The sequence below is a fragment of the Cryptosporidium bovis genome (genome assembly GCF_009768925.1).
Source record: "Cryptosporidium bovis isolate 45015 chromosome Unknown contig_25, whole genome shotgun sequence".
Lineage (NCBI taxonomy): Eukaryota > Apicomplexa > Conoidasida > Eucoccidiorida > Cryptosporidiidae > Cryptosporidium > Cryptosporidium bovis.
The window spans coordinates 68,172-80,388 of NW_027125008.1; the positions used below are offsets into that span (position 1 = coordinate 68,172).

The 12,217-nt window shown below is 29.0% G+C and overlaps 6 protein-coding genes across 6 annotated transcripts; 2 read left to right on the forward strand and 4 right to left on the reverse strand.

Moving 5' to 3' along the window:
* Window positions 1-73: 73 nt before the first annotated feature.
* Window positions 74-1,252, reverse strand: FG379_001760 (uncharacterized protein; the record flags this gene model as incomplete). The annotated part of the gene is made up of 1 exon (XM_067327363.1): window positions 74-1,252. One exon carries the CDS (start codon window positions 1,250-1,252, stop codon window positions 74-76), a length of 1,179 nt encoding a protein of 392 aa, XP_067184794.1.
* Window positions 1,253-1,995: 743 nt separating this feature from the next.
* Window positions 1,996-5,211, reverse strand: FG379_001761 (WD40 repeats containing protein; the record flags this gene model as incomplete). Its single annotated transcript, XM_067327364.1, has 1 exon — window positions 1,996-5,211. The coding sequence occupies one exon, from the start codon at window positions 5,209-5,211 to the stop codon at window positions 1,996-1,998; it is 3,216 nt and encodes a 1,071-aa protein (XP_067184795.1).
* A 441-nt stretch (window positions 5,212-5,652) lies between these two features.
* Window positions 5,653-8,298, reverse strand: FG379_001762 (uncharacterized protein; the record flags this gene model as incomplete). Its single annotated transcript, XM_067327365.1, has 1 exon — window positions 5,653-8,298. One exon carries the CDS (start codon window positions 8,296-8,298, stop codon window positions 5,653-5,655), a length of 2,646 nt encoding a protein of 881 aa, XP_067184796.1.
* A 397-nt stretch (window positions 8,299-8,695) lies between these two features.
* On the forward strand, window positions 8,696-9,148 carry FG379_001763 (uncharacterized protein; the record flags this gene model as incomplete). The annotated part of the gene is made up of 1 exon (XM_067327366.1): window positions 8,696-9,148. One exon carries the CDS (start codon window positions 8,696-8,698, stop codon window positions 9,146-9,148), a length of 453 nt encoding a protein of 150 aa, XP_067184797.1.
* Window positions 9,149-9,199: 51 nt separating this feature from the next.
* On the reverse strand, window positions 9,200-10,183 carry FG379_001764 (RPR domain containing; the record flags this gene model as incomplete). Its single annotated transcript, XM_067327367.1, has 1 exon — window positions 9,200-10,183. The coding sequence occupies one exon, from the start codon at window positions 10,181-10,183 to the stop codon at window positions 9,200-9,202; it is 984 nt and encodes a 327-aa protein (XP_067184798.1).
* Window positions 10,184-10,898: 715 nt separating this feature from the next.
* On the forward strand, window positions 10,899-12,158 carry FG379_001765 (bacterial type serine tyrosine phosphatase; the record flags this gene model as incomplete). The annotated part of the gene is made up of 1 exon (XM_067327368.1): window positions 10,899-12,158. One exon carries the CDS (start codon window positions 10,899-10,901, stop codon window positions 12,156-12,158), a length of 1,260 nt encoding a protein of 419 aa, XP_067184799.1.
* Between the last annotated feature and the right edge of the window lie 59 nt (window positions 12,159-12,217).

Consider the following 12,217-nt stretch of genomic DNA (forward strand, 5'->3'; position numbering starts at 1 on the left):
CGAAAAATCTTAGAAATTCTAAATTTTTAGCTTCATCAATTATTAAATTAAATTTCAAAGATACATCACTTTACTAAGACACTGATAATTTTACTTTATTTTTATCGGCTATTACATTTTCACAAATATTTTGATTAATTACATAATCCTGTATTCTATAGTTGTTCAGTAATTTTTTAATACTTTCATCTTTACCGGGAACAGTATTGACTATATAAGAATCTGACTTCTCCTCGCTATCATTTGTTTCTACTTCACCATTTTCAAATTCATCATACATCTTCATGTTTTCACTTAAAGAATTTTTTTTATCACTGTTTCTTATAGCAACGAGATTTGCAAAGGTGTAAATTATCGAACCACATATTGTTAATAAAAGTCCGATTATTGTATTAATATAAAACGTTTCATGATTAAACAATATTCCAAAGATTGTTTGTACACATGATTTAACATATCCTGTTAAATTGTAAGCAATAGGTGATGTTATTTTGATACACCAATTCGTAATCATTCCAAGAAAAAAATTTAAAACTCCGCTTAATAGTATAGGACCTAAAACATTGAATAACCCATTCATATCTAATCTATATAACTCAACAAATGCAATGTACTCGCCGGACAAAAAAACGGGAATTAATGCTAATACTGATGTTATGAGTACATTATACCAATATATCAAAAATTCGTCATTACCCAATTTTATAGTTACATTTTTTATTTGAATAGTATAAATAGATTGGAATAAAGAAGATAAGATCCCGGCTAATATTCCATACATGTTCAATGCTGATGAATCAAAAGATCCCACAATGAAGCCTATAATAACAATTAAACAACCGAGCATGCATTTCCAATTTATTTTCTGCTTTAAAATTAATATCGTAAGTACAACATTAAAAAATAATGTTGAAGATCTTGAAATTGCATACGAAGATATAGGAACATACTTTAAACATGTATTAGACAGCAAAATAAATATTGTACATGATCCTGACATGTACATACAGGTCTTGATTTTTTCATATTCTATTGTTGGTTTTGAAAGAAATTTACCATTTCCAAGTACAACATTACTTAGTTTATAAGCAAATACGTACGAAAATAAACCACAAACTTGTTGAATCCATGTAGTAAATGATGGGTAGCTAGTTGGTCCAAGAAATATATGCTTATTTAGGAAAACCAGTAATATAGAAACAAACCCATATAAAAATAATGCTAATGCTTCTTTTAACCTATAAAATTTCATACCGGACCCTTTTAAATGTTTCTGCCCACCTCCTACAGGCTCAAAGACCTCGTTTTCTATTATAATCTTCTTTCTAATCCTTATTTTTGTTCTATATCATACAAAATATTAGTCACTTCTCTCTAAATTTAGCACAATTAGTTATATGATTATTACCCGCCTTAATGTCACCACTTACGTCAATTATGTAAAATTAACTAGAATCTGTATTTTAGCTAATTAAAGCACAAAAAAAAGTGTGATTATTAAATTCAATGCCCACTTCTCGCTTTAGTTGTTCCGATTAATTCACAAATTATGTTAAGTCACTGTTTTTATTTTTTTTGTTTTATTATTAATAAATGAATGCGCTTGCAATTTACACTTAGATAATACCCAAGTATTTTGCTATTACTAATATTTATAATATGTTGTTTGCACCACTTTAAACCTGAATACTTGTTTTTTACTTAAATCACACAACTATTTCTCTTAGTTTATATAACATCAAGAAATGTTACCGTATATTATTATGCAATGTTTACAAGAAAAATTTTATGAGATTGTTAATACACTTAATAATTCCATGTGGACAAAAAATTTTAAAAAAATAAAAAGATATGAAGTTAGTGTAAGGTTATGACTGAATTATTTAAGAATATATTATTTATTTTGTTACTTATAAAGCAGAGTAATAAATAAATATAAATGAATAGAAACAAAACAGAGACAATAATAAAGTATATATGTATGTCATTTATGCATTAAATACGTCTTTTCTTCGACTTTTTATTTCTTGTTTTTTCACTTGTATCACTAAAAGACAACTGCTTCACTGAATTATTTGAAAAGCAATCGTGCTCAATAACTTTAAGAATGCCATTGTTAATTGAAACAATATCCATCTGATTTTTAAGCAAGAAATGGATATATTTCCTCAAATTAAACAATACAGATCGAATGTTATACTGTGCTAATCTCTCATTTCTTGGGTCAATAGTTTTCGACCAATCGTTTGAATAGTTAAATGAATTATTGCTGTCTACAATTGGAGACACTGTATTAATTGATGAGACCCAATGTAAGAAATGAGTCTGAACAAGAGAGAGAACTATCCTAGCCAGTGGTTCTAAACCACTAAGTAGCAGATTTTTATATTCTTTACTAGGGTCCATTTTGTTTATATTTTCAATGTTAATTGATTGACTATACATAATTCTTAGTATGTATTCAATAAGAACGAGTAGTTTTTCTGCATATAATAAAGGAAGCGACCAAACAACTTCGGATAAATAATTAAATGATATTTTTTGTATAAACGATAACACATATTCTTGAATTGATAATTCTCCAATTTCTAGTGGTGCATGTGGAGGTTGAATATTGATGTTATTTTGAATATTAGTTTGGCTTTTAATGATACACTCGTGCTTTAGCAATTCAACATAATAATTATATGCAATGTCGATAGCATCTACAAGTTTTTCCATTGACTTCAATGTTTCAAATGTTTTACGTGTTGGGCGTGACATAGTTGAAATTGAACCTGCGTTTTCTATATAATCTTTCGTATTTCCTTGTAGTATTTCTTTTTCAATATGCTCTTCCTGTTCTTTTTCTCTTTCCTCTTCTAAAAATAATTGTTGATCTGTTCTAAACCACACTCTCAATGCTCTATCTAAAAATCCACATATAATTCTGTCACCATCGTAAGTAAGAGCCAAACTAACTATAGGTACTTGACCAAATGTTGATTTTTGATACAATATTGTTATTAAATCACCCTTATCTAAGTCCCATATTTTTAATGAACCATCTCTTGCAGTACTTACTAAATAATGTGTATCTCTTACAAACTTAACACGAGTTACACATTCGGTATGGGCATGAAAAGATCTTTGTATATTACCAAAATCTAGACCCCATATTTTGATGGTTTTATCTGCACTTCCGGAAGCAATTATTGTGTTATCATGTGATATATCCAAACATGCAACAGGTAATGAATGGCCGTACAAAACCAAAAATTGTTTTAGTGTATCTGAATGTAAAACCACTATTGTGTTATCAAGCAATGAAACCACAATAAATTTTCCATCATAGGTGTATTTTAATGTCAATCCTTCTTCCGATAATGTTAATGTTTTACTTAATGTAATTACGACCCTATTTTCTGTCTTTTTCTTGCTTATGGAAACTTGTTGCATACCAAAGTAATATAAATTCAGCTTTTTGTCCTGAGCAACTGATGCGAAGGTTGAATTATCCGGTGAAAGAGCAAGTGATTGTATAGAATTATCATGTATGTTATCTAGTGATTGTATTAATTTGCAGTTCACAATGTCATGTAATTGTATGGCTCCCTGTCTTGTCCCTGAAATTGTATACTCATTTCCTGGAACTATAAAACCACAAACCGGATTTTCAGCTATTATTGTTCTTATACATTTGAAGCCTTTCATATTCCATACCTTTATTGCATCATCTCCAAACGTAGCAATAAATTTGTCATCATCAGAGACACATATTTCCCTCGGTATACCTCTATGCCCTTCAATTTCCATTCTTCTAATTACCTTACACGCAAAATCAACAACATTATCATTATTTACTTTTTTTTTATTACCAGCAGACTTTTGTTCGATATCATTCAAATAATCAGTGGTAAAAGATGCATATTTTATTGAATTGTTCCCCAGTCCGAGAACAAGAGTATTACTGAGTGAATCAAAATCAACTCCTAAAAGCCTTGTTCCAATCATTTCATCTTCGTTTGTAAGTAAAATTTTACTCAGTGGAAGCAACTCGTAATTTCCAGGAAGAATATTGTGCTCACTATCTGATTCTAACTTTGATTCTTTTAATCTTCTCTTGATCATTTTTTTAATTCTCTGATCAATTTTATTCGAATTGAAATATGCAAATGCCTCTATTGTGTTTGAATTAGTAAATGCAAATATAGTACCATGAAAATCATCATAAACATTAAGTCTGTCAAATTCTGTTATTTCTGACCATTTAGGAATAAGTTTGGTTACCTTCGAACTCTTACTTCCTTGAAATCTTGGAATTCCTCCATAATAAGTTGCCAGATTTGTGTTATCCACCAAATTCTGTGTAAAATACTCACACTTTTCTGAAACACTATCATTTGGGTAAAGCATACCATCAGGAAGTCCTGTTGCATGACTAGTTAATCTATAAACAGATATTTCACCACTTGAACCTGCCGTATATAGTCTGTTACATAAGGGATTTAATAATATACTATAAACTTCTCCTTTCTGTTTTATGAGAGTTTGTAAGCAAATTTGGCTCTGAATATTCCAAATTTTAACAGTACAATCTTTACTTGATGTAATTAATAAATGAGGCGTATCCTCTAAAATAACATTCTTGCTCATAATTTCACCTTTTTCTTTATTCCAAAATTTTAATTTATGAACGTATTCAATATCAGTTATTTCATTTAAATGACCTGAAAACCTATATAAACCTTTACCAGATAATGTGTCCCAAAGTGTAACCTCTGTATCAAAACTACCACAAGATAAGTAATTACCGCTTCTACAAAATTTAAGTGCTGTTATATTCTTTCCATGACCATGGAAAACATGAACAGCTAAACCGGTAACTATATTCCACATTCTAACACTACCATCTGAATATCCTGACGCAATTATTTCTGCTCTACTTGGATGCTCGCAAATTGAAGTTACATAATGAACTGTTGATGGAATTCCTTCACCAGAATAAACCCTTCCTACAGCTTCTACTTTCAAAGTCTTCTCAATAGTTCCTGTTATCAAATCAAATACTAGTATACTCTCCCCAGAAATGCTAATTCCATATTTTTGCTTACCTAATCCATTTTCTAAATCCACTTCCTTTTTGAGCAATTTCACACCATCATTAAAACCTGATGTAAGAAGGACCCCATAAGATGCTTCTGGGACATATCTTAAGTAAGACTTTACCATGTTACCTTTAAATTAGCATCAACTATAAACTTAATAATCAACCTTAATTTTATTCTCAAATAATCAACCTCGACACTAAATACTTCAATTGCCGCCATTTGTCTTGCTTTTACATAATAAATACCGGTAAATTAAAATAAGTGTTACATGCGCCACGTAAAATAGTAAATAGTAATATTAGTAATAATATATACATTTATTCTGCCTGTTTATGTTGTCAAAACTTGTATTGATGTGATATTTCATGTTATTTCATGACTAAAATCGGTGTTTGATGTATGTAATGTACACACCCATAAGTTAAAGATCTATGTTCAATTTTAAATTTTACACTTACGATAATTGATTGCTAAATCTAAAAAAAATATAAAAATTACAAAAAAAACTAAATTATAAATAAATAAGCAAATAACTATTACAATTTTAAATTAAGTATAGCTGCTACTTGCTTTTTAATTTCCAAACAGTTGCTGTTTCATTGATAGGAAAAGCAAATTCATGAATAATACTCCTCCAAATAAATTCAGGAACATTATTAAGTATGTGAAGTAGTTGTGATGTGTTTTCGTTTTTAACATCTGTGGAGGATTTAACATTGCTTTCACAATAATTAAACCATAATTCGTTATTATTGATGGCGTATTTACAATTGTTAATAATATTCTGTTTAACACTATCTATAAAAGATGTTATAGTAAAAACATCTTCTCTATTTGTGGCATTTTGACTAAAGTGTCTAATTACAATTCTCCTAATAGAATTAAATCTTGAGTCTCCAATAGATTTAAGTACCCAAATATCTTCAAATAGATTAATTGCAATTTTTTCTAATGATGTTTTAATATCTTCCATATTTATTTTAATTGAATTCGATAAATTTGAGTTTACATTAATATATTGTATTTGTTTAATGTTATGTTTAATATACCCAGAAGAAAATGGCGAGAATGTAGGAGCAATAAAATTTTGTGTTGAAGAAATTCCTGAAAACGAAGAACTAGAACTAAAGTTTCCTTTTATTCCAGTTTTATTTTGTGAATTACCAATTCTGCTATATGAAAGAGAGCTTTGGTCGGCACCATTTGCGGCAGCTTCTGAAATTTTGTTCCCATTAACTGCAGCCAAATTAAACTGTTCTACTATCGAACTAGGCACAGTAGCAAAAGCTGCGTTACCTACAGCCATTAAAGTTAGGTGATACGTACTAACATTTAATAATTCAGATGAATTCATTGCTCCATAAGTTTTAAGTATAAATGTTAATAGTAGTTGAAGTTGTGAGTTACTTATGCTTGTTAAAGTCGCTGACGCATTATTTAAATATGTTAGTGTCGATGTTGATGTATCCCTGTTTTCACGAATGTATTGTACTACATATTTTTCTCTATCTGACCAATAACTTTTCCAATAAGTTGCTTCTTCTATATGCTCTTCAATAAATTTTCTATCTGTTGGAAATTTAGGATACCAAGCAGTTGAGCGATAAACAGCAACCTCTCTTAAGATACTAGTTACCCTAATTTGTGGAAGATCAGTAGCGATTCTTATTGGTTCTCTATTTAAACCTGCATTCTCATCTCTTTGAAGAAGAACTAGTATCAAGTCTCTACAACAAGATTCATATTCATTATAAAGCAATTCAGATTTATAAGTCCAGTTTCCTGAAACCAATACGCAATACTTTTTTATCAAAATAATTAGTTCATCATCAGATGGAAAGTTTTCAGAAAAACTATTTTTCTGACTTGAAATATCGGATTTTTGTATTTTAATGCCATTAATTTCTGAATCTAGAGAACTATTTAGCTTGGAGGCATAATGAACCCTTTTAAGGATTAATTTTATTCCATAAAAAGGTATTACTTGATAAACCAAGGTTATTTTTTGTATTTGCTCACTTATATCCATTCTGTACAATTCTTGAATTGATATCGGGCCAGAGGATAACCAATCATCATATGAAAGTAACTTGCCAGATATCCCATGGAAGGGGATTATATCTTCGTTTCTTTCATATATATTTTTAAATATTGAATTCACACCTGAATCTTCTATACAACCAAAGTTATAACCTGTACAACCACCCAAACTAGATATTGGGCTTGAAGGTGGATATTGATAAGCAGTATATATTTTAGGTAACCCAGAGGTTCTTGTTGAAGGGAGAACTTGACCGTTCCCTCTGAATGGAAGATTAAATTCAGAAGTTCCATCACTTACTATTCCAGATAACATTTTAAGGTATTTAACTTGGTCATTATTAAAATAATGAACCCTTTTTCTATTATTATAAATAGAATAGAGCTGTTTCACGAATGCGTCGCTACCTATTGAATTTAAATTGATATTTCTCCATGAAATAAAGTCATCAAATTCCACATCCGTCAATATTTTAATAATTTCTTTAGACTCATATGAATTATTCTGGTAAATACAAGGTATTTTAATCCAATTTTCAATACCTGTTGTATAAAATATACACTTATTGCTAACCATTGTATCCGATTCAGCCTGACGACCAGATTTGTTAATACCGATCTGTGTATTCCCATGGTAAAGTATTAAATTATCAAGCGATTTATTACCCTCGTCTTTTCCAGATGCTTCTGAAGAATAACGCTCAACGATCCCAACGTTACTATTTTGGGTTTTATTCTGATCAAAGACTGAAAAATTTGGTCGGAATTGCTGTACTGTTGAAATAGGTGTTATAAACAACTTCTTGTTTTCGTGGTCAAAATACCCTATTACTAAGGAATTTGACGATGACAAACACGACCTGCTATTAACAGTATATAAATGATGTTTTTCTACAGATTCACTTCTTTCATGTGACGTGTTATGCTGTGGTTCTACTGAATTACCGCTTTTATTACTAAAGCTAGTATCTGAATTGTCATTTGAATAGTATGAAAGCTGAAATGACCCTCCATCAGGTCTTATAAATGCAGATTTCCATACTTTATCCGAACAACTATCACTGGAAGTCATTGGAAATTGAAAGATATGAAATGAAATATCATTTATATGTGAAAGTATGATTTCATACTCATCAACTATTTCATTTTCATCTTCATTATCACTCATTTTTAATTATTATTTAAGTTATTTTAACCAAATGAGGTTTAATTGATACATGTATATATTAAAAAAAGGACTATACTTAAAATTTCTATGAATAAAAACCCTCTAGCTTATTCGATAAAAATATCTGTACTAATTAATATTCATTCGTTGCATACTTTAGCTTTGATCTGCTCATTTGTCAAAAATGAAATGGCGCCATTTTAATTCTAAATACAAAATAACCACCGCCACATGTTTATTTTTACATTCTCAAGGTGAAAAGTCAAGCTTGAAGCAATAACCAACAAATATTGCTATTCTTTTTCAAGTTATTCTGTGCTATAAACGATGTTTTTTTGTGATCTAAACATAGATTGATACATAAAGTATATGGATACTACTAAATGTTTATTTTTTTATGAAAGGTTCCGGAATATTGAAGAAGTTAAAGCTTTTAAAAGAAGAAGATATAAATAAAATAAAACTATTCACAAAACTTGTGAGAGAATTAAAAGAACCAAACATTTATCTTTTAGAGAGATTGGTTTTCTTTCTTCCTGAGAGTTTGTTACATAACATACTCAAAGAAACTAGAAATATTATAAAAAATGGTGGTTATCCAACAGAAGATAGTACTAGATTAAAGACACCAGGAGGAATATTTTTTACATTAGTTAAAAACAAAATTTCAAAAGAAAACGTAAAAGTAATATGGAATAATAAAAGAAACAAAAAAAAAAAAAAAAATGACAAACTCTGCAGATTCTACAATAATGTTGAAAATGCCAATAAAACAATTGAAAGTGAGGAAGAAGGAGTTTTGTCAGAGGAAGCAATAATAATAGATGATCTTTGTGATATGGCGATATAAAAAAATTTAGTAAAAATTAAGTTTTAGTAATAGTATAAGTTGTAATATGTTCTAGTCAATACTATTTTCAAATACCTCTAGAAATGATATTCTGTGAAGGAAGTTTGATATACCATGAATTATAATAGGAGGGACAATGATTCCATTATTGTTTAGCCAGTCTTGTCTTAATTTATTTTCGTAAAAACAACTATCATTAATTAAGTTTTTTATTTCAAACCAATATTTACAAGTTGGCTTTCTAGATCTGATTGGCCATATTGAAATAATAGACAGTATATAATTATCTAAAAGTTTTCCATCCAACTTTGGAGATTTTGAAATAAGTAGAATTCTGTTGTTAGATTCGTTTTTTTTTGCATTATATTTTCTGTCGAAATACAATGTCGAAAACACACCTTTGATATATGGTTTTGGGAAAACATTCCAATCAATCCATATTTTTAATATATCACAAATATCATCTATTAAACTTGAATAAGAGTTATTTCCGATACTTAACTGATATGAAATGTGCGAAACCAAATAGGGAAATAAGTTCATTATACAGTTTCGAAGTTTCCATGCACCTGGAATTAACGAGTGTGAATTATATAGTATATCTGATATGCAATAAATAATTGACTTCTTAATTGTATTATCTGAAAATGGAAATATTTTAAGTAATGTTTCAATCATGTGAACGGAGTGTAGATCTGAATTATCAACAACAAATTTCATTATGTTCAGTATATCCTTCCTCTTAAGTGACAACTCATTAATTAACATTTGGAATTGATTACTAGTTTGAACAGGCATTTTTTTTGATTTTAAATCTCTGCATAGACTTTCAATAGGAGATGATAAGTCATATTCCGCCTTCTTGTCATTACTACGCATAACTTCAACTACATATTTTCTATAAATCTCAATGAACTCGTCTAAATTATTACCAACATCTTTATTTTCATTTATCCCTTGCCATACCCAAGAAAGAGGATCATCCAAAGAGTTATTTAACCAATTCGAAAAATCCTCGGCCAAATTTTTTATCATTATTCACTATTTTTTAGTAATTACATCACTATTTGTATGAAAAACCTATATATACAGAAATTAAAACAACACTAAGTTAATATGTATTTTAAAATAATTTTGCAAAGCAGAATAAGATTTGTATAATTTCCCATTCTTTGTATGAGGCCTTTGGAATGAAATGACTGCTGATAGAAGTGTTTAAGAATCATTCATTTCATGTTAGATGCAGACCTTCACACATAAGTTCTATATAACCCTACTATGACACCTATAATCTCATTTATTGAATGGAATACAAGTAACGCCTGAGTAGGGTATTTATATTTCAGTAGTTCTAGTTCAAAAATATAAAACAATAAACGGTTAAACTCACATATGTCAAAGTATTATTGGATAATCAAGTATCAAGCCTTAAACGTTAGCATTATTGCCCTGAACTCATACATCAAAATTTTTATTATTATCTTCCTTCTAGTTTTAATTGAAAATATTACTTCTTAAATGGGATCGGAATTTACCGTCCCAACTGAATATATTGCGGTAAGGTATTTGGCGGTAAATCTATTTTATTTACATGTATTTAAAAAGGTAAATTGAATACTAATTAAAAGATTTACGGCCTGAAATTTGAAAAATAAAATTAAGATACAGTGATTAGTAGTATAGAAAGGATTTATGTGTAAAGAAAATATAATATTGTGTGGGAGTATTGTCCTTTACTTATATAATAATCATGTTTCTTTCAACAGCTCCATTTAATATAAAGCCATTAATTAGAATAGAAGGGTCACTAGATAGCTCATATGAAAATGATTTGCAATCTTTTATAGATAAATTCCTAGATTCATACGAAGATCAGGACGAAAAAAGGTATATGAAGTATGGCTACGAATATTACGGGAATATATTGCTTGGAAAAAGAATACTTTTAGATATAATACCAGATATAAGGGACGTATCGTTATTTGTTGAGCATAAATCATTAAGAAGATATATACTATATAGAGGTGGAAGACCAGGTTGTGTTGAGCCTGATAAACTAAAACATGTGGTTAAAGATACACTTGGAATTAAAACAATCATTGACTTAAGAGGGGTAGCAATTTTCGAGGAATCTCAGTTAACAAAGGATGAAACACTAAGTAGATCAATTATATGGAAATATTATAATCCATTGTTTGAAAATAATAAAATAGATGAGTATATAAAAATAAAAGTAAACGACATGAAAAAAAGAAAAGGTTGTAACAATTTACTAATTAATACAAATGACCAAAAGTACGTATTTGTTTTGAATTCATTAAACTTTAGGGAGCCATTAAAAGTCGTATCGGAAGAAGAATTTGATCTTGGTTCAGTTAGTAATGGTTTTAGTGATTTTATCCATTGTTTAGATTGTACAAAAAGGAATAAAAAACATACTTCAGAGAACAATGTAGTAAACAATGAACTATTAATTGAAAACAGAAAAGAGTCAAATATGACAATGTTTAAAAGCTACAAATATTATATGTTAAGATTAATTTCACATCAATATGCAGAAAATTGGTACATTCAAAAATATATTTCTGAAAAATCTATAGGTGAAATATACTTTGATTTTGCAATATTTGATTCTATGACTGTTTCCAGAGCACTTAAAATAATAACTGTTTCTCAGCCACCAATACTTATACATGGAAATTTAGGTAAAGATAGAGTGAGCGTAATTGTTGCATTAGTTTTAAAAATAGTTGGAATAAGTGACGAATATATTATACGTGATTACTGTGCTTCAGAAGCAGGTTCACTATCTATTAAGGATTCAATTGATTTTGAAATGGCTAGATTACCCGATTCCATTAAACGTTGCAAACCAGAATACATAAACATTTTTTTCTCTAAATTAATAAACAAATTTGGAACTATAGATACATATTTAGATGAGATAGATTTCAATGAATCATGGAGAGCCAGTCTTCGCCAAAAGTTTACCGAAAACCATTATAATTAACTAAACAATAATTTATATATCTCTTTTTAATTATCTTCACTTAGCTTTTTAGTTGGCTA